Genomic DNA, 21916 nt, shown 5'->3' on the forward strand with positions numbered 1-21916 from the left:
GTCCCCTGGGGAATCTGGACCATACCACAGAAACAGCAACAGACTTTTTAAAAAAGACCCCACAGCATGTAAGATTCCCCCCACCCAGCACCCCATTCCTTCCCCTCCACAATCAGTAGGACCTCCCTTCCCATCCCATTCCTCACCCCCCCCACCCCACCACACACACACACACACAGACGCACACACTCACACACTTATGCCTCTGGATGCATAAAGGGGAGACTGCTGTTGTCTCCGGCTGACCTAGAGTAGGAGAAACTTGAGAGAAACTGTTGTCCCACTCCAGCTGGGGCTCTGGGGAGTGGCTGCACTGAGAGCAGAGCTCTACCAGGGACAGTGGCAGCAGTGAAAAGGTTACCCCTCGCAGCCTGGCCCCCTGGGTGTTCCTCACCAGGCTGGATGGAACAGGACAGGAGTGGCCAGGACAACAGTGGACATGTCTCCCCTTTGTGGGCCTAGAGGTATAAGTAGAAGAGGGCAAGCAGGGAAGAGAAGGGAGGGAAGGTGCCACTGAGCATGAGGGGAAGGGCAGGGATAGATTTCTTATCTGATTTGGGGACTTAAGTCCCTGTCTGCTCTTCCATTGTGTGCTCTGGCTGTCCCAGTGAAGGGTAGGGGGCTAGAAGCAAGGGAATACAGCCACCTCTGCAGTGCTGGTTACTGCTACCACATCCCCTTTTCAAAATCCTGTATCCTCCTCTGACGGAGGGGCATTCTGAGTTGGGGCCTGAAAGGAAAAGGGGATTTATGCCTGCTAGTATACATTCGTTACTGGCTAGGGACAGACATTACACATAAACTGGTTTAAGAGATCAGAAAGTGGCTTAAACTTGTAACAGAACAGATGTTCAGTGCACATAAACCAGTCTGAGATAAACTTGGTTGAATGTAGTATCAGACTTCACTGATTTGGCTCAAACCAGTTTATGCAATGTCTGTCCCAGTCCCCTTGCTGGTTTAAGATAAACCAGACACCCCCAGCATGCTGTCTGGGCTGGATGGGGCTCTCTTCTCCACTGCAGGGCTGGCCCCTCCCCTCTGCTCACTAGCTACAGCTCCCCTCCCCCCACTCCCTGATGAGCAGAATTCCCCACTCCCCTCTGCCCTGCTGAGGAGGTGTCTGTGTATTAGCTAGCAGACCACATGATGGCTAAGGTCTGTGCTGAATCAACAAGTAGCTGGTAATGTCCCACTGTTCTTTTCTTAATTGAATGATGCACAGTTATCAATTCCCTGCTGGACTAATCACAGCATCCTGCAGGAGCCTGGCCATGGCCCCCTCTCAGCTCCATGCTGTTGAAGGAAAGGGAGGTCTGCTCTAGTGCCCCCTTGGCTTCTAACCTGAGCCACAGCAGACATGTGCCTGCATTTCTGGGATGTCTGTCCAGTTACAAAGCTGACTTAGCCTAGCCAGGTAAGAGTAACCTACAAATATTGAATCAATTCAGGTTCAGGCTTTTTCAATATCTGTCCCTAGCCACTAGAATTACTTATGTCCCTGGTAGGAATATGATGCAGATTTATGGAAAGGCCGCATGCTCATTTCCTGAATATCGGCTCAAGCAGGACAAACCAACAGCATCAGCACTGGTATGCCTTACTGCCTGAACCTGTTGCTTGGATTTATTTGATTTTAGACCAAGAGTTTAAGACATCAGTTAATCTACATGCTTTACACTGTACTGCCTCCTCAGTGGGCATCACTTAGACCATTTGTCTTAAATAAGATACAGTTAGTACTTGTGGTACCAAAGAGTTGGTGTTAGGACTGTTTAAAGGTGGTGGAAAGGAACAAATAAATTACAGTGCAACTAAGAGCTATACCTTTAGATCCAAATCCTACAAAGCCATAAGTATCTTTAATGATAAAGACCAAAAGTAGTCCCACAAAAATCAGTGGGATTATTTGCATTCCTAAATTTAAGCATGTTCTTAAGAGCCTGATATTTGCTGGATCAGGTTACATTGCAAAAGAACATAACCATACTTACAAGTAGAATAATAGAAAGATGGGCAAATACTGTAGCATCGTAATCTGACCCAGGAGCATTGAGGTCCACACCTCCATTCATTCTTCAGTTGATGAGGTGAACACGGTGCCAAAATACCATCCTGTTTTGGAGATACTTTGTCTCCTTTCTGGTCAAGGTCAAGGATTAAATGGCCTTGAAATTAGAACCTGAAGACAGTGAGGTCTTCATTCAAGTGAAGTTTTCTGTTTGGTGTGTGTCAGTCCATCTCTCTTCTCAAGCTTTTCATTCCCATGCAAATACCCCGAGAAAGCAAACAGTCTTTTATTAGCATGGGAATGAAAGGCTTGAGAAGAGAGATGGACTGACACATACCAAACAGAAAACTTCATTTGAGCTTCAGGACAAAAACAGCAGAAGAAACAGCAACAGAGTTAGATTCTACACCTTGATACATCCCTGGGCATATAAAGCACTCCTTTGGCTTCTCTGTTGATCTCAAGCATACTTTCCTTTTTTGAGTCTATAACATTTCAGAGATCTGTCAGTATCACGGTGCTGAATTTTCATAAATGAAATATTTTTAGTTTTTCTATAAATGTTAACACCAAAAAATAGCCATTTTTACACTGCCCTGGGGGAAATTTTATATATGACAGGTTTTGAAACTGTTGTGGTGGCAGAGATGAAATTTCATGCGATTTTTACTCATATACATGTTATTTGTATGAAATACTAAGGCTGAAGTCAGACAGTGCTAGCACTAAATGAACAAGGCAACACTGGGTACATCTACACATGCACATTTACTGTACAGTAACTGAAATTTCTGTGCAGTACTGGCATGCATCTACATGCGCATGCCCACACTGTGCAGTAAATATGGCAATTTAAGCTGTCTTGAGCTTAAATTTGACACCTGCACCATGCAGATATCAAATTTATGCCCAATTACTTACTGCGCAGTAATGCATGTGTAGATGCCTTGCTGTATAGTAACATTGTGCATGTGGACTGACTTGGAACTAAAGTTAAAGTTAGTCCCAAGTCAGTCTACAAACAATGTTAATGCGCTTTAATGCCTGCACATGTAAACACCAACCTATTTCTGCTTGGTAACTTACTGCACAATAAATTTAAGCTTGCGTAAATGCATGTGTAGACATGCCCACTATGAGTTCTTTATTGTTCTACATTCACAGTTCACCTCCAGAATATTTTGGAGCATGTTGAAACTAAATACAAGTAGCAAAGTATGTGGTTTTCTTGTCAATAACATCACTCAAAGCCAATAATTAGCACAGAATGTCACATCTAATTGGAATGCTCATGATGTTTCTTGCTCAAAAACTTGAGCATGGAAGAAAATTAAGTACTCTATCCTCCTGATGGTAGAGGCAAAACTATTGAACTTCAACCTCAGCAGAATTGAGCCCCCTCAACAAGACTGTTTTTTCCCCCCACCAGTGTGAAAGTAACCTTTAAGAAATGCCAACCAGTGATCCTGCATACTGTAGCAGTGGGATCACAATTGAATAATTCTTCCTAATTAATATCTACTGCTACTCTCACCACTGATTAAAAGATCACACACAGGATCTTCTCTGATAAGGTGCTTAAACAGTTTCACACCTAACACATCCAGTCAACATCATCTGATAGCCTAAATTACCAATTGCAACATTACACAAGCATAAAACTGTATCTTTTACCAACATAATGCATACAATTTCCTATTACATTGAACCATCCTAGGTTACTGAAGTTAAAACATGATGTAGTTTAAACTGGTAGATGTGTACTCTTGTATCATAATAGAAACAACAAGTAATGGGAAAATATCCAAACACAAAGAAACACATGTAATTCTAGATGTTGTAGAAGATCTTCTGGCATCTAGGCATTCTCTGTGTCATAGAACCATTGCATTCCATGTGGACCTGACCTGAATTTCTGCTCCCATAACAAAATCACTTAGAGACATAACAGGAGCAAAACTGAGGGTGTCTGGATCATAGAAAACTAGGGCTGAAAGGGACCTTACAAGGTCATGTAGTCCAGCAATCTGCTCAAGGGAGAATCGTCTCTGACTAAACCAATCAAGCCAAGTATCTGTCTAACCTGCTCTTGAAAATGTCCAAGGATGGAGATTCCACATTTTCTCTAGATAGCCTGTTCCAGTGCTTGACCACCCTCATAGTCAGAAAGTTCCTCCTGATATCCAACCTACATTCTCTGCTACAGCTTAAGTCCATTGCTCCTACTTCTGTCCCCTACAGCCACAGAGAAAAATATGTTTCTATCCCCTCAATAAATGCTCTTCAGGTATTTGGAGACTCATTCACCACCCCCCCCCTTCAGTCTTCTCTTCACCAGACTAAATAGCCCTGGTTCTTTCAGTCTTTCCTTATAAGTCTTGCTCCCCAAGCCTCAAATCATTGTTATTGCTCTGTGCTGGGCTTTTTCCAATCTGTCCACAATCTTCTTGAAGTGTGGGGCCCAAAACTGGACAGAGTACTCCAGGTAAGGCCTCACCAGCAGTATTGGCACTAGGGCAGGGCAAATGGGGCAATCGCCCCAGGCACTGACTTGGAGGACAAGGTACCAAAAAAAAGTTGCTGGTACCAGCAGCCGTGCAATCACAGTCACAATTGTAATCATGTGACAACTGGAAGTGACACTCCTGTCAATAAAAGCCAGTATGCTTTTGGCTCTTTTTGCAACAAGAACAAACTTTTGGCTCATTTAGCTTACGCAAGCGTGCTCAACCTCTGGCTCATAGGTCAGATCTGGTCTGTGGAGCTAGGACATCTGGCCTGCAGGACTCCCTAAGGGTCAGAAAATTTGGTGGCAGGGGAACAGTAGTAATTAAAAACACCCTCCCTGCCAAGTTCCCAAACCCTAAGCCCAGTGCAATGGGGCAGACCCAGCCTGTGCCCCCCCCCACCTCCCAGACAAAGCCTGGTCGAGACCCAGCCATGCCTCCTTGCTTCCATGCAGCCAGGTTAGGGCAGGGCCACACCCTCTTCTTCCTGAAGGGCTGATCAGGGCTAGGCCATATCCCCTCCCTCCCAAGGGGCTGGATCAGGGCCAGGTCATGTTACCTCCCCCATCCTCCCCCTCATGGGGCTGGGTTGAGGCTAGGCCAAGCCCCCTTTCCCTACATGGCTGTATCATGGCTGGACTGCTCCCTAACCCCCTCCACATTGCCAGATGGGCCCCTGTCCTGGGCAGTAGCACAGAACCACCAGCCATATCTGCCCTGCAGACCTGGCACTACCCATCCATCCTTCTAGGCAAAGAGATTGAGCACCACTTGTCTCCTGTAACCCCCAGGTCCTTCTCTGCAGTACTACAGCCTAGCCAGTCATTCCCCAATCTGTATTCATGCATGCAGTTGTTTCATCCCAAGCGCAGGACTTTTCACTTGTTCTGGTTGATTGTGGACCAGTCAATGCAAGTCATTCACCATCTTAGCCCTGTTCTCCAAAGTATCTGCAGCTCCACCAAAACTGATGTCATCTACAAATTTGCTAAGTGAGTACTCAACCCTATCATCTAAAAAAGTAATGAAGATGTTGAACTATATTAGACCCAGGACAGACCATTAGGAAACTCTACTTGATACCTCTTCTCAACTAGACATTAAGCAATTGATGATTATTTGTTGAGCATGATAATTGCTGGATACAGTTATGCACCTGTAGCATATAGATGCCCCAGGGGTGGCTGTGATACCCTCTGGTGGCCATGTGATTTCTGCCTCCCCACTCCAGCTCCATGGGATACCCTTCCTTTTTCTTGCATGGCATAACACCATAATGGTTCCATCAAGGTAAGAGAGGCAGCCCCAGGGTCTCCAAGTAAGCCCCTGGCCTTTTACTTTCGACATACTTACAAAATCTATTATTGCCATTTATGTCCCTTGCCAGCTGGATGTCTTGGCCTTCCTAATTTTCTCCTTGCATGCCTGTGCAATACTTTATCATAATACTAGGGAAAAGCATAAAAGTTTCCACTTTTGTAAGATACCTTCTTGAGTTTCAACTCACAGAAGAGATTGCTGTCCAGTTAGACTGGCCTCCTGTTACTCTTGCCATGTTTCCACCACCAAGGGATAGCTTGCACCTGTGTCCTTAAGAGGGCTTCCTTAAAATTACAGCCAGTTCTCCTGGACTCCTTTTCCCCTCAGACCTGTCTCCCAGGGGATTCTGCCCATTAGTTCCCTGAGTTTGCTAATGTCTGCTTTTCTGAAGTCTATTGTTTATATATTCTGCTGCTTTCCTTCCTTTCTCCCCTTAGGAACTTGAACTCTGCCATTTTGTGGTCACTGTCACCCAAGTTACCTTCCACCATCACATTCAACCAGTTCCTCCCTATTTGTGAGCAGCAGGTCAGGAAGATCTTCCCCTCAACTGTGCCTCTACTACCTGTATCAACATACTGCTGGAACCTGCTGGACTGCTTATACATTGATGTGTTTCTCTGACCTTTACCCATACGCTTTTAACCAACCTCCCTTTCATTTTGTACTGAACCAAAGAAAGTGTGTCCACTGCCCTTACATATATGGCGACTCCTTTTTTTTTCTCCTCCTGCCTGTCCTTCCTGAACAATTTCTATCCATCCATGACCATATTCCAATCATGTAAACTATACCACCATGTGTCCATAATCCCAATTACATCATAATTCTGTGATAGTACTAGGACCTCCATTTCTTTCTGTTTGGTCCCTATGTTTTCTCATTAGTATATAAACCTTTCAGGTACCTAATTTATTGTCCTATCTTCTCCGAGAACATTGCTAAGGCTTCTCTGCTATTGTTTCACCTTACTAAGATTTTATGCAGATCCCCCAGCTCTTTAATCACCTCTGGGATTTTGTCTTTATCCCCTGGTGAACCTAGTTTAAAGTCCTCCTCACTAGGTTAGGTATACTCTTCTTCCCTCTCTTCATCAGGACTTCTAACAGTCCATCGTCTTGGAATACCAACCCACATTCAAAGAAGTCAAAGCCCTACCAGCAACACCATTTATGCAGCCATTTGTTGTCCTCTAGGATGTGTGCTTTCACATGGATGAGCAGATGAGTATTGCAACCTTTCTGTGGTCTCTCAGACCCAGGCTTCTGGCAGATGGATGCCACACTGTTGGGGCAGGTTTGAGACTCAGCAGAATAAGCTGTGAAACTAGTCACTAGAACTAATGGGTTCAACAAGAAGATCTCCATGGTCCTACGGGATCCAATGGAGACCAGAACCATCTACATGGAGGCCAGTATACTCTCCCTCCCACTGGAGCCAGGCAATCTGAGATTCTCCCAATACCTTCCCTACAGATTTTCCTTAAAGGGGCTTCTCCTACTTTGGAGGTAGGCTCTTAAACAGAAAATCTCCTGCATTTTCCAAATTCATTGTTGTCATTGGTGTCTGATCTCTTTGAGTTAATAGCCAATGGATTCTACATCAAAGCCAATGGATTCTGACCCCCATCTCATAGTCCATGCTGCTGCATATGCGAATGAAACAGTACCATAGTGAATGTAATCCTGGGGTAGTTGGGCAGCAGTGTTAGCAGATCATCTTCAAAGAAGTTGCCTTCTTGTTGATCCTACAGGATAGTGGCAATTTATGTACTTAGTTAAGATAAGGTTCTGGTCTCCATTAGATCCCCTGGGGTCCATGCAGATCTCATGGAAACTCACTGGTTCTAGTGACTGGTTTCACAGCTTATTCTGCTGTGTCCCAAACCTGCCCCAACAATGTGGCATATGTCTGCCAGCCTGACTTGGAAGTCTGCCAGAAGCCTGGGTCTGAGAGACCACAAAAAGGTTGTGCTAGATTTCTCTTAAGAGATGATACAAGAGGTGCAGGGTTAACCACTCTCTTCACTACAACTGCAGAAGAAATTGCATGGTAATCAGAGTGAGGCTGAATCTTTTAATGGTGAGAAGCCACCAGGCACAGTCTCAGTTGCAGGAATCAGAAGAATAGATGAGCTTGATGGTTTGATAGAAAAATGGTTGGATGAGCTGAGAACTGGTATGTCTTCAGTGAAGAAAAAACTCAGAACAAAATCTAAAGTTAGATTTTCTATGAACACTGTGAATTTTCTAATTTATGCGTGTTTAGAGCATCTGCCATAATGTTGCATCTAATTAATTGTTCCTTTCTTTAATTAAAAACAGTGATAGATCAGAGCTGAATTTCTCTCTTAGCTGCTGAACCATGTACAGGTACAACCACAGGTGTGTGGCTTGTTACAAACTTCGAACATGCTGTGCTATGCCTGTGCCTTCTGGGTTTCAAGCAATAAGAGAGCCTGGCTCTCTTTCTGGATGTTCTGTTTATTCTCTCACTGTAGGAGCAAATGGACTTTATGAACTAGCTACAGCCTAATGCAAATACAGACTAGATACATGTAGTAATCTCTGGGTAAAATTCTATGCCCTGTATTAGGCAATCAGAACAGTCTTTTCTGGCCCTAAAAATAATCTAAAAATCTGTGATCCCATCTCCAACCTAGTTTAGAACATCATCAAACATTCTCAAGGATTCAGTTATTTTCACTGCCACAATGCAGCCTACTCTCAACGTATCCCCTGCTTCATGTTGATGGTACAGTCCCTATACTGAGGACTTGGGAGCAAGGATGGAGGCCATATAGCGTCATTCATAGTTTCATAATTTCATAGTTTCTAGGGTCGGAAGAGACCTGAGCAGATCATCTAGTCCAACCCCTTGCCATGGCAGGAAAGAATACTGAGGTCAAATGACCCCAGCAAGATGTTCATCTAACCTCCTCTTAAACACCCCCAGGGTAGGGGCCTGCACCACTTCTCTTGGAAGCTGGTTCCAGACCCTAGCTGCCCTGACCGTGAAATAGCGCCTCCTGGTATCTAACCTAAACCTACCCTCTGCCAGCTTGTGACCATTATTCCTGGTCACTCCTGGCAGTGCTCGGGGGAACAGTGACTCCCCCAATGCCTGCTGGTCCCCCCTGACTAGTTTATAACAGGCCACAAGATCCCCCCTCAGCCTTCTCTTCTGGAGGCTGAACAGGTTCAGGTCCCATAGCCTCTCCTCATAGGGCCTGCCCTGTTGTCCCCTGATCATACGAGTGGCCCTCCTCTGGACCCTCTCCATGCTGTCCACATCCCTCTTGAAGTGCGGCGCCCAGAACTGGACGCAGTACTCCAAAAGCAGCCTGACCAGTGCCGCATAGAGGGGGAGGATCACCTCCTTGGACCTGCTCGAGATGCATCTGTGGATGCATGCCAAGGTGCGGTTGGCCTTCCTTACTGCCTCTCCACACTGCTGCCCCATGTTCATCTTGCAGTCAATGATGACCCCCAGATCCCTTTCCGCCTCTGTGCTGACAAGAGGGGAGTTCCCTAACCTGTAGGTATGGTGCCGGTTGTTCCGCCCCAGGTGCATCACCTTGTACTTGTCTGTGTTGAAACCCATCCTATTCTCATCCAGCCACCCTTGTAACCTGTCTAGGTCTGATTGTAGCCTATTCCTCCCTTCCAGTGTGCCCACGTCCCCCCACATCTTAGTGTCATCAGCAAATTTGAACAGGGTGCTTTTTACCCCCTCATCCAAATAGCTGATGTTGAACAGCACGGGCCCGAGGACCGAGCCCTGCAGAACCCCCCACTGCCCACGTCCTTCCAGGTTGAGAAGGACCCATCCACTACCACCCTCTGGGTGCGGCCCACCAGCGAGTTGGCGACCCATTTGACTGTGTGGGTGTCTACGCCACAGCCCCCCAGTTTCTTAATGAGAACGGGGTGAGTGACAGTGTCAAAAGCCTTCCGGAAGTCCAGGAAGACTATATCCACTGCTACCCCTACATCTAATGATCTGGTGATCAGCCAGCTTTACACACTTGGAGGTGTAAGCACCTTGTTTAAAGATCCCTTTTTATACCAAAAAGCTTAAAGGAGCCAGGATGGAGCAAACAAGAATCTTACTTCACAAAAAAACCCTTTATATGTCTTTATGCACAAAAGCTTGTCTAACATCTCTCCAAACTACACAGTTGGTCCAGTAAAAGATATCACCAATAAACCTTGCCTCTCATATTTCCTGGATCATCACATCTATAGCAATGCCCCAACCTTACTTGGAATTAGTGGTCACCAACAAGTCGATCACAATCAACTGGTTGATCATGGAGCCTCTGACAGGCAATCTCAGTCTGGGAGAGCTCAGCTGCTCAGTTTCATAACCCCTTTCCGACCCTCCTCTCCACCTTTGGAACACACTTCATTCAAAATGGCAACTTCGTCAAGAAATTAAAACTGCTTGTAAAATCAAGGCGTTTAGGCAAAGGGGCTTCTCAAAAATAATTACCACATCTCTCCCTAATCGCATCAGCAGTTCTTCAACACTAGTGGTCCAGATTCCCAACTACTGTGAGTTTATGCAGTTCTATGCAAATCAACTGAAAATCAGACTTCGCATTTTTATAAAACCTATTTTGACCTGAATGTAAGACTAAAATGTGTCAGCTGTCTTATCATATAGATCTTGGTAAATGGAGCATAACAGTGCACATTTCCCTGTCTCTAAAATTAAGAGACCAGTCCGTTGAATCAGCAAAGGAGTTTGATGAACTGCTATAAGATAAACTTTCTTCTGCAAACATTATAGCAAGCGGCAACAGATATAACCCAGGCATTCTGTCACTGGCATAGATCAAAACCATCATCATTTCAAGGAGACAGATTATTACTATAAAAGTAAGAAGCCTGAATGCTCTTGGGCTAGGGTCATAGACTGGGACTCTCAAGAACTAGAATGATACCATGACAACAACAAATAGCAAATTTCTTACCAGAACTTTATTTCTAGCTTTGCCAGAGGCTTGCCATGTGATCTTTGGCAAGTTGCTTTATCTATGAGCCTGTTTCCCCTCCACCTCCCCTGTAGAAGGCTGCAACTTAACTTAGGAGTTTGTATTGTGCCTAGCACAATATTGAAAGACCTCAGTCTTCTACTTCCCAAACTAACTCTTGCCAATTTGCTTAGCTCCTTCCTAAAGTACAGTGCCTAAAGCTGAATACATTACAGACTCACCAGCAACAAGTAGAGTGGAATTATTACTTCTCTTTTGTACCTCTGACGCTCAAGTTAAAACACCCCTAGAATGAGATTTGCTTCTTTTTTTTTGAAATAGCCCCACATTGTCATCTCACCTTTAGTTTGCAATCTGCTAGTCATCTTGCCAACTGCATGTGCACAATTGGTGTTAATGCCCATAGTCACACATGGCCTCTCCTGTGCCCTCTGTACCAACATTTGAATTATATGAATTAAAAGCCAGTAGAGATATTCCTGACAGTGATCCCTTTTTCCAACTTTCTGAACATGTTTTTTGCCACCTAAAAATGTACTGATTGTTAGAAATACTGTAGTTTTTTAAATCGTCATAGTACATCAACAAGCAATAAGATTAATTTATGTGTAGTTAAAATGGAAGTCAATGTCTTAACGTGTCCATCTGCTAATGGAACACAGAAAGTTTAAACGAAGTTCCTTGAATATTTTCCTGCCCAGCCTTTCATATTCCACATGTTGTGATACACATGTAAGTGGTAAATATTTGTTTTACAGTCATAAAAGTCACTGCTTCTGAATAGTCTTTGTTCAACTTACGAAACCGAAGACTATTTTGCGAGTGCTGAGGGAATGTGTGTGCACATGTAAGTATTCTTCCCTGGTACTAAAGTATAGCAAGGAATAAGTGGACAGCAGAGGTTAACATGGGGAAGCAATAAACTAAAAGGGGATTCTGTGAAGTAAGAGATTTAGGAGCTGGCTGTGATTTCTGAACCTCTTCCTTCTTTTCGCATCTCCCCTCTGCCTGCCCACCAAAACAAAACAGGAGGACAGCAATTTATACCACTAATCATGTCAATTCAATTGTAAAATGGGTTAGAGGTATTTATGTGCATAGTAACCATGTAAGCCATCTAATAAATGAAGCTGGATGAATTAGGTTACAAAAACAGCACTCATTTGATTGAAAATTACACTTTTCTAATTGGAAATAAGAAAATGTTTACTGTCCACAAGAAGTTTGAAATTAATTTGCTATACTATTGTCTATTGTGACATTCTGTATGTGATTAGGTTTTCTTTAAGACAGACATGCTTCACTTTTCAAAAATAAAATAGATACCAAAAAGGGAGTTGAAAATATTCAGTATTTCCTTCTACTTTTATGAACTTGAAACACTAATACATACATTTCCATATTTTCCTTTCCGTGCTTACTCTTTTATATTTTAAAACAAGTCAGGATGGGGCTCCGGAAGATTTATGGCCATATAGGGAATGGCTTCCAAGTTTGCTCTTGCTCAGCATGGCATACCCATTTCTCTTGGGAGAGTGGGTGGTTCCAGCAAAAACTGAGAAGAACACTACACTATAAAATAAACTCAGTAAAAAGAGGAACTGGTTGAAAAAAAGCATCAAGCATGTATTAATACTGTCTGAGCTGAAATAACCTGCTGTTTGCTACATACAAAATTTTATAATTTCTGTTGCAGAGCCTGCTGCATTTGTATTGAACTTCCCCCCACAAACTACCACTATAATCTTACATAAATATGTCTCTAACCTGTATGGAGGGAGATGATTTATCTTTATGCTGATTTCTCAAGCCTGTTGTTAAATGATGAGCAACACAAACTTGAAGTCTGACACCGTGGGTGCATCCACACATGCAGGCATGTGCGCTAGCAGCAGCTCAAATAGGAGTGGCACAAATTTGAATCAGGGATTTTTGCCTCAGCGTGTGTGCCCAGACATACACTTTGGTATGGGGCAAGTTGTGGCACTTGGGGCAAAATAACCCTGCCCAGCTTCTTCCAGATCTGCAGCCAGGGGTAACTAGAGCCTGAGGCCAGCACAGGTGCTGCTTTGCTTGGTGAGCAGCTCAAGGCTACTTGCTCTCAGGAGCTTCTGAGGCCCAGCCAGTTGGTATCTGGGGACACTACCCCTTGTGCCAACAGCACTGCTGAAGCAGCCCTGACCTGGAGTGGCCCCCGCCCTCTCTATTCATTGCAGCAGTTTGGCAGTGGGGGTTGCTGCCTGGCTGTGACCTATTGCCACCTGCAACAGTATCCACCCCCTTGGACCTGTGGCCCCATGGCTGCATGCTTGCCAGACCCGGATAGGGTGTCCCTGCTCTGCCACCTGGACAGCTGTTGCCAAGACAATGTGCTCCTTGTGGTGGCCTCTTGGTCTCAAATGGCCAAGTCAGTCACCACATCTGCCCTCCAGTGCTGGCCCTGGACAGGCTCCTCTCCCCGGCTCTCACCACTTGTCTCACCAGCAGAAATCCTGGTGTTCCCTATTTAAAGATTGCAAATTCTCTGATAAAAAACCCAAATTTTCTCATTAAAATACCCAAAATACTGTTCTTTTGCTACTAAAATGAAATGGCACTATATATAGAGAGATCAGTTGGGCAAAATTTTATTGATATATTTACAAGTTTAAAGCAATTTCAAAGCCTATCAGTGCCTCTATCATAATAAAATAAAATCTAAACATCTGAACAGTTTGGCATTCACTTTTCACTTTTTTGTCATAGAAAAGTCAGAGCTGCACCTACCCCCTTCACTCACCAGGATGTGCAGTGCTAGACAGCTCTGATACACCAGTGCCCTTCCCCTGCCCTTCACTTTCAACCCACAGCCTGCCCCCCAATCCCAGTTCCCTCATTCCTGACCCACAGGGCCAGGTATGTGGGTGAGGGGTTTGTGGGGGTGGCTTAGGGGTATGGGATTTGTGGGTGGGGCTGCTCAGGAGGGGTGGGTCCCCTGCCTCCCACAGGGTACAGCCCCTCCCCATAGGGGCTAAAGCCCTCCCTGTAGGACCAAGCCCCCCCTCCCCCTGCATGGCCACCAGGAGCAGCCATCAGGGCTGCTTGGCACCTCTTTCTCCGCCTCATTGCATGGGTGGGGCCATGTGCCTTCAGGGAGCTCCAGGCCACTCAGGCTGTCGTCTGGGGCCCAGTGTTGCTCACAGGGACCACCTATTGCACCAGGCCAGGTCCTGCACGCATGGAACTGGCCCGGCCTGACAGCGCATGGGGCCATGCATGCAGGACCCAGTTTGGCATGACAGGTAGTCCCCACCAGTAGCATAGGGCCCTGGGTAACAGCCTGAGTGGCCCAAAGCTACCCAAAGGCACATGGCCTTGCATCGCACTGAGCTGGGCCACATTTGTATGATTTGGCAGAGGCAGTGCTGGGTGCCAGGTGTCGAGGGCCCAGCCACACTGCCCTGCACCATGCGGTGGGGCTGTACCATGAGGCCCCAAGAGCCATGAGGGCTGCTGCTGCTGTGAGCTGCAGGCTGTGTGGGGGTCATGTGGGCCCTGAAAGGGGGGGGCAGGTGGGGGACCCACCCCTCCCAAGCTTCCCTCTCACAGTTCACCACACTCACAGCTCTCCCACTGCCCCCCCTCCAGCCCCCACCACCCACTACTTGCCTGGTAGAGAGCCCGGGTCCAGGTCCCTGCAGCCTGCACCGCTGTTTGCCCTGCATGGGCAGGAAGTGTGCTTTAGCGCCGGGGCAAGGGACAGCCATAGAAACACTCTGGTTGGCTACCAGAGCATCTCTTTGGAGCACACGAGCCTCCAGTTACCTCAGGGTTTTCCCCCGTGTTTTATTTTAATACCTGGATATCCAGGTATCATATTTTGAGCCCCTGCTGCAAATATACAACACAGGGAATATTTTTTTGTTCCCAGCATGCCTCTCATCATGTCTCAAATTGCTTTGAAATGTGGCAAGAGGTGCATGCGGGCTCATCTGGATGTGCCCTGTTACAGTTATTTCCATTCCCTTGCAACTGTACTGTACTCAGTCCTAAGCAATACCAAAAAGGTATCACTTTTTTCAGAAGTGAAATTAACTAACTATCCAAAAATGGCCTTGGAGCATTCATCCATTGTCACACTGAAGCAGCCTGATTTTTCATCAATTTAACAAAGCCACAAGGAATGAGAAGTATGCAGGAAGCTATGCACACAGACTTCATCCCAAATTCTGCAGCACAAATTTGAGCATGCAGAAATTTGCTTATATGAGAGCCCAGTAACTATTGACACTAGCCACGCTATTGTGCTTGCTCATACACTTAAATGTTTGAAATATGTGGGCACCTGGTAGCTTCCCCTGAACTCTCCAAGGCACTATATGATATGCCCACTGTGAGATATCCTGTGTGGTCTGCTGTTTTGATGAGAATAGACTGATTATACATCATGTAGCTTGGCCACGAGTTTCCTCAGGCCAGAGGCACTGTTACCAGATTTGCCCATTACTTTGGGGTGTGCTCATTTATTTGGGATATGTTTCTAGGGTCTTGGTAATTCTATTAATGTGCTGCTTGTGTTACTTGTGTATCTGTATGGAGCTGGATCTCTCCCTTCTGCAAGCCCTCACCCCCAATGGAGCTATCTTCTAGGACTCAGTTCAGTGGGGCTGGGTTCCTCCAGTCCCCAAATCAGCCACACACACACACACACACACAAATACACACAGATTAATGTGACACACCTGACTCAGCCAGGTTGATCAGCATGGACAGGCTGACACCCTCATATGCCAAGAATCAGTTCATCAGAGCAACAATAACCACAGTCAGACACAAGCACACAGTTAAACTGAATACCTCTGAATCCAGCTGGGTGTCCAGATGACACCCTCATGGGCCACCAGTCAGTTCATTAGGGCACGTCTGAGCCAAACTGGGTCAATCAGCCTGTACAAGCTGATCCCCTTATGTGTTTCTAACTCAGCACGTTCCAATCTTTTAGCCTCTTGACGAGCAGACCCCACAGTACTTTTGGGCTTCACTGGGATCTTTAGCTTAGGTAAAAGAAGCATTGCCACAGAGCAAGTGGGGAAAGAGAAGTAAAGGAAAAATATACCCATTTACCACCCATTTAAAAGTTACTTATTGCTAAGTATATGAAATATATAATGGTACTAGTAGTAATAGACATGCAAAGGAAAAGAAACACAAACAATCACAGTATTACCCTGATTTCACTAAGTATTTGGGGAAACTTAGCTCAAGCTTAACTAATACAGCTCAGGTTCAGAAATCTATGCTTAGAGAGAAAAGAGAAGAGAGAGAGAACTGGGATCTTACCAGTCCAAGGCACTCGGGTTGCAAAGCTGACAGGTTAAAGTTCTCAGCACGATCCTTGAAGGGAGACGATCTGCCTTCTGCAGCCTCTCGAGAAGAAAGCGGGTGGTGTCAGCACACACACTGCTGCTTCTTTTACAGATTTTTATACCCTCAGTTCAGCTTCTTTCAAGCATTCTCAATAGTGTAAATCAAATTGTCTTTTCTATTGACCAGATCATCAGATGCAAGGGTAGCAGTGGATATAGTCATCCTCGACTTCCGGAAGGCTTTTGACACCGTCTCTCACCCCGTTCTCATTAAGAAACTGGGGGGCTGTGGTGTAGACACCCACACAGTCAAATGGGTCACCAACTGGCTGGTGGGCCGCACCCAGAGGGTGGTAGTGGATGGGTCCTTCTCAACCTGGAAGGACGTGGGCAGTGGGGTTCCGCAGGGCTCGGTCCTCGGGCCCACACTGTTCAACATCTTCATCAGTGATTTGGATGAGGGGGTAAAAAGCACCCTGTTCAAATTTGCTGATGACACTAAGATGTGGGGGGATGTGAGCACACTAGAAGGAAGCAACAGGCTACAATCAGACCTAGACAGGCTACAAGGGTGGGCGGACGAGAATAGGATGGGATTCAACGCAGACAAGTGCAAGGTGATACACCTCGGGAGAAACAACTGGCACCATACCTACAGGTTGGGGAACTCCCCTCTTATCAGCACGGAGGCAGAAAAGGATCTTGGAGTCATCATTGACTGCAAGATGAACATGGGGCAGCAGTGTGGGGAGGCAGTCAGGAAGGCCAACCGTACCTTGTCATGTATCCACAGATTCATTTCAAGCAGGTCAAAAGAGGTGATCCTCCCCCTCTATGCGGCACTGGTCAGGCCGCAGCTGGAGTACTGCGTCCAGTTCTGGGCGCCACACTTCAAGAGGGATGTGGACAGCATGGAGAGGGTCCAGAGGAGGGCCACTCACATGATCAAGGGACAGCAGGGCAGGCCCTATGAGGAGAGGCTATGGGACCTGAACCTGTTCAGCCTCCACAAGAGAAGGCTGAGGGGGATCTAGTGGCCTGTTATAAACTAGTCAGGGGGGATCAGCAGGTACTGGGGGAGTCACTGTTCCCCCGAGCACCGCCAGGAATAACGGTCACAAGCTGACAGAGGGTAGGTTTAGGTTAGACATCAGGAGGCGCTACTTCACGGTCAGGGCGGCTAGGGCCTGGAACCTACGTCCAAGGGATGTGGTACTGGCTTCTACCCTGGGGGTGTTTAAGAGGAGGTTAGATGAACACATTGCTGGGGTCGTTTGATCCCAGTACTCTTTCCTGCCATGGCAGGGGGTCGGACTAGATGATCTATTCAGGTCCCTTCTGACCCTAGAAACTATGAAACTATGACAAGGGGTTATCTGGTTGGAACATCTTAGGAAACTGATTGATACTCAGGAAACACATACTTAGGAGGCAGCTTGACATTCCTATGGATAGCAGATATACTGATAGGATATCGCCTGGTGTCTTTAGAAACAATAGATAGCTTGCAGCATCAGGGTTTTGGATTACTTGTAAACAAGCCTCAGCTTAGCATGACTTTTCCAGATCTTACTATAGTCTTTTAACAGACTTAAGGCAATTATTGGAGTGTTCATAACCTGTTGCGGAGAGGACTTCCCCCAGCCGTCCCGGGAAAAGTATGACAACACTTGTGGTCAGGGCTCCAACAGCTGGATGCTGTGATGAACCCTTTACCATTGTTCACATGTTGCCCATACCCCCTCTAACTCAGTCTATTGCCTCAGCATTCCCTAACCCGGCAACCGAGTTTTAGCCAATTAAGTTTAAATAGGCCTCCAATAGTGGGACCGGGGAATGTACGGCCCGAGATGCCTATTAAACTTACTTCTGCTTAGACGTGGGGGGGGGAGCAGGGGGAGGAGTCCTTTGTAAATCCAGATTAGAACTGGTCTGATAAATGCTGAGTTGGGTGTGTGGGTAAATTATTTGGAGCACAGATTCCCCATCATGCGGTGCTCCCCTGCTCCTCTCATCCCAGAATTCACTGCAGTCTCTGCTTCAGGCTTTCTGTTCTCCATCTCTCATGTAAATGAATGGTCGTCTGGTTCTATCTCGGATGCAAATGAGACCTAGGCCAGTTGTTTCACTTTTGTCAGCCTTATCTGGAGGGTTTTAGGTGCGTCTCTCACTGCATCTTAATCAGTTTATGTTTAGGTGGGGGGCGGGGATTCTTTGTGAATCAGACAGTCTGTGCCCTGTGTCAGGGTTCCCCAAGAGCATGGAGCTGAGAGGTACCAGCACATGAATCCAGATAGGAAAACACTTTCCACAGAACAGTCAGCCACTCCGTTTTTGACCTCACAGTCCTTGTGCTCAAGAGACATTTACAAAACACCTTTAAAAGACAGGCCGTGAAACAAAAATCCTTATAACCTTACTGGATACAAAAACCAAAGACATTGACTTCATGGCTCATTATAATCTACATTGGGGCGGGCAATTATATTAGGTGGATGGCCACTTACCGAGTTTTGGCAAGCTGTTGAGGTCCGCATTTCCCTCTCTGGTGCAGGGAATCAGGAACAGCCGCACAGTCCCAGGCCAGAAGCCTTTGCTAGGCAGGGGCTTCTGCTGGGGAGGGGTGGGGGGGCGGAGTTGGGTGAGCCTTGTTGCTGGGTCCTGTTGCCTGCTTCCCCTGGGTGCTACTGCCCCTGGCTCCTGTCATCTTTAACAGGCAGCCAAGAGCAAATTAATATTTATTTTCTAAATTTTTTAGGGGCCTCATGGGCCAGAAAGAATGGCCTAGTGGGCCGGGTCTGGCCCCCAGGCCATATTTTGCCCACCCCGATCTATGTGATACCTGCTGATGTCACTGCACTCCACAGATGTTAGTGACCCTCTTCGCTCTTGAATGGTCTTGCTCTTCCACTACTTGGTTTATGCTTTTGTCTGCACGTTTCTAGTTTGTTAGCTAGTCCTGCTATTTCTCCTATTTCACAGCCCAGTTCTGTTCCTCTAAGCAGGCTGTTTTTATTTATGTATGGTTTACACAGACATTGCTTTATCTACCACACAGCTTGAACTGGGCCTGCTTTTTTCTCAGACCTGAAGAAGAATGCTATATACCTGAAAGTTTACCTAAATCTCTCCCAACCATGCGGTTGGTCCAATACAAGATATCATCCTCTAAAGACCTTTGCCTCTCAAAGTAAATAATTTCCCCCTACCCTGCAGAAATAATGAAGCTTCCTTAGGAGAAAACCATCCATTACAGGAATGTACAGAGCCAGACCCATGATGCTCAGTCAAGACCTGGCTTTACAATGCCCAAGAGCCAAATTTTCAAAAGTTTAACACCCAAAATGGACATGAGTTTTTCAGAAGAGCACATTACCTATTTTGTATCACTGAGTACCTGCAGACACTTGCCAACTGGGAAAGGAAGAAATAAAAAATAAAAATCTTAGCTACAGGTCATTTCATATCCTGTTCCTAAGGCTGGCTTTAGTTCCAAAATCTGAAGTGTAAATTCAGAATCTGAACTAACAATTCAGAATCTGAACTAACAACCACCAAGATCTTTGCAGCTACAACCAACCATGAAGAGAGAGAACATACTTTTCCCCTCTTATAGCCACTTCTTTACCAGATTCCCCTCTTTTTCTAACTCCATCTACATCAGATTTGTCACAGGCAAGAAGCACCTTAAACCCTAAGATTATGGAGAACTTCACAGCACCTAAATGAGGGAAACTAGATTTCCAAAAGAGTTTGGCACCCTACCTACCCTGGGAGATCAACCTAGAAGAGTTAGCCTTCCTGGTACCTGGCAAGGTTTCTCACACAAGTTAATTATTTCCCCTTATTTTGCTTTTCACAGCCCATGGGATCAGAGCGGATGGAGATGCGCAAACGGCAGATGTCAGCAGCCCAGGAGACAACGAGCTCTGCTCAGGCACAGCACGGCACTGGGAATCGAGGGTCCAATGCCTGTTGTTTCTGCTGGTGCTGTTGTTGCAGCTGCTCATGGTATGTTTTTCAGTCTCTTTAAACCTCCAGAGGTGAGCAAGAGGCAGGAGTCAAGATAACAGAAACAAAGGCACCTCTGAGGTACCACAAGCATGGCATGGCTGTGCTGCTGCTGTGGATGCAGCCTTCACTCCATTGAATGCATTTTTCCCCTCGAATTAAAGAAGGGTGGGAAAAGGATTTTATTTCCCATGAGCTGCTCCAGGAGCCAAGTAGTAACCATCAGATGGCATTTTAAATAAAGGAACACACTGGGGTTTTTTAGCATCCCTATAATGTTTTACACACCCTTTGGGAATGGTTTCCTTGCTAATGAAGTCTCAGTGTGCTTGATACCATGCAAGAAAAAGCCATCTGCTTCCAGAACTGAAAGAGCTTCCAAGTAAGACAGAGTATATCAGACAGACTGCTCCCTAGGGGAGGGACACACTAGGATTTTTAACAGTCACGTGGTTAAATCTTTTCTATTGGGCACAGTAGAAGAAACAAATCTTTAGGAGGGATTTGGATAGGAACAAAACAAAGACAACACCAACTTGCAGAGGTGCTATGCACCTAAATGAGGGAAATGAGTCTCTGATGCATCTATGGATCAACATCAGGCATCCAAGTCTAGAAATGCTGACCTCTTTACCCAAGAAGCTGTCTTGCAGAGGCATGGAGATGGCTGGGGCTGAACAACTATGGGGTTCCAGCTGCCTTCATATATGCAATTAAAGACTCCTATGGTGGGATCAGACTAGCCATGGAACCTCTGGTTATCCTAAGAAAAAAATCCCACATAGAATCATAACAAATTAGGGCTGAAGGGGAGTTCAGGAGTTCATCTAGTCCAACCCCCTACTCAAAGGAGGACCATCCAACTACATCATCCCAGACAAGGCTTTATAAAAAAAACCAGCTCTTAAAAAAACCTGTAAGGATGGAGATTCCACAGGTTCTCTGGGTAATCTGTTCCAGTGCTTTACTACTGTCCTCATGAGAATGTTTTCCCCAATATCTATCCTAAACTTCCCCTGTTGCAACTGGAGACCATTGCTCCTTGTTCTGTGATCTGCCACCACTGAGAACAGCCTAGCTACCTTAAGGTAGTTGAAGGCTGCTATTAAATTGCCCCTTAGTCTTCTTCTCTCAAGACTAAATAAGCCCTGTTTCCTCAGCCTCTCCTCACAAGTCATGCTCTCCAGCCCTCTAACCATTTTCATTGCCTTCCTCTGGTCTTTCTCCAATTTGTTTACATCCTTTCTGTAGTGGGGGGGGGGGGCTCAAAACTGGACACAGTACTTCAGATGTGGCCTCACCAGTGCCGAATAGAAGGAAAGAATCACTTCCCTCAATCGGCTGGCAATGCTCCTACTAATGGAGCCCAATGTGCCATTAGCCTTTTTTACAGCAAAGGCACACTGTTGGCTCATCTTCAATTTACTTCCACTGTAACCCCCAGGTCCCCTTCTACAGAGCTGCTGCTTAGCCAGTCAGTCTCCAGCCTGTGCTGGTGCATGGGATTGTTCCATCCTAAGTGCAGGACTTTGAACCACATGACATTTCTTTTGGCCCGATCCTCCAATTTGTCTAGGTCACTGAATCCTAGCGCTACCCTCCAATGCATCTAGTACTCACTCCACCTTGCAACTCCGAACTTGCTGAGGGTGCACTCTATGCCATCATCCAGGTCATTGATGAAGGTATTGAACAAAATTGTCCCCAAGACTGACCCCTGCGG

General features: G+C 45.9%; 1 protein-coding gene across 1 annotated transcript in view; it reads left to right on the top strand.

Annotated features, from left to right (window-relative positions):
- The window catches only part of RGS20 (regulator of G protein signaling 20), a 53872-nt gene that overhangs the window by 18397 nt on the left and 13559 nt on the right, over positions 1–21916 (top strand). Inside the window, exon 2 of the mRNA XM_090039966.1 lies at positions 20045–20193. Coding sequence (XP_089896092.1) covers positions 20045–20193 — 149 coding nt within the window. The remainder of the gene's footprint in view (positions 1–20044; positions 20194–21916) is intronic.

Source organism: Crocodylus siamensis, chromosome 3, assembly GCF_052110815.1.
Source record: "Crocodylus siamensis isolate JL-2025a chromosome 3, ASM5211081v1, whole genome shotgun sequence".
NCBI lineage: Eukaryota > Metazoa > Chordata > Crocodylia > Crocodylidae > Crocodylus > Crocodylus siamensis.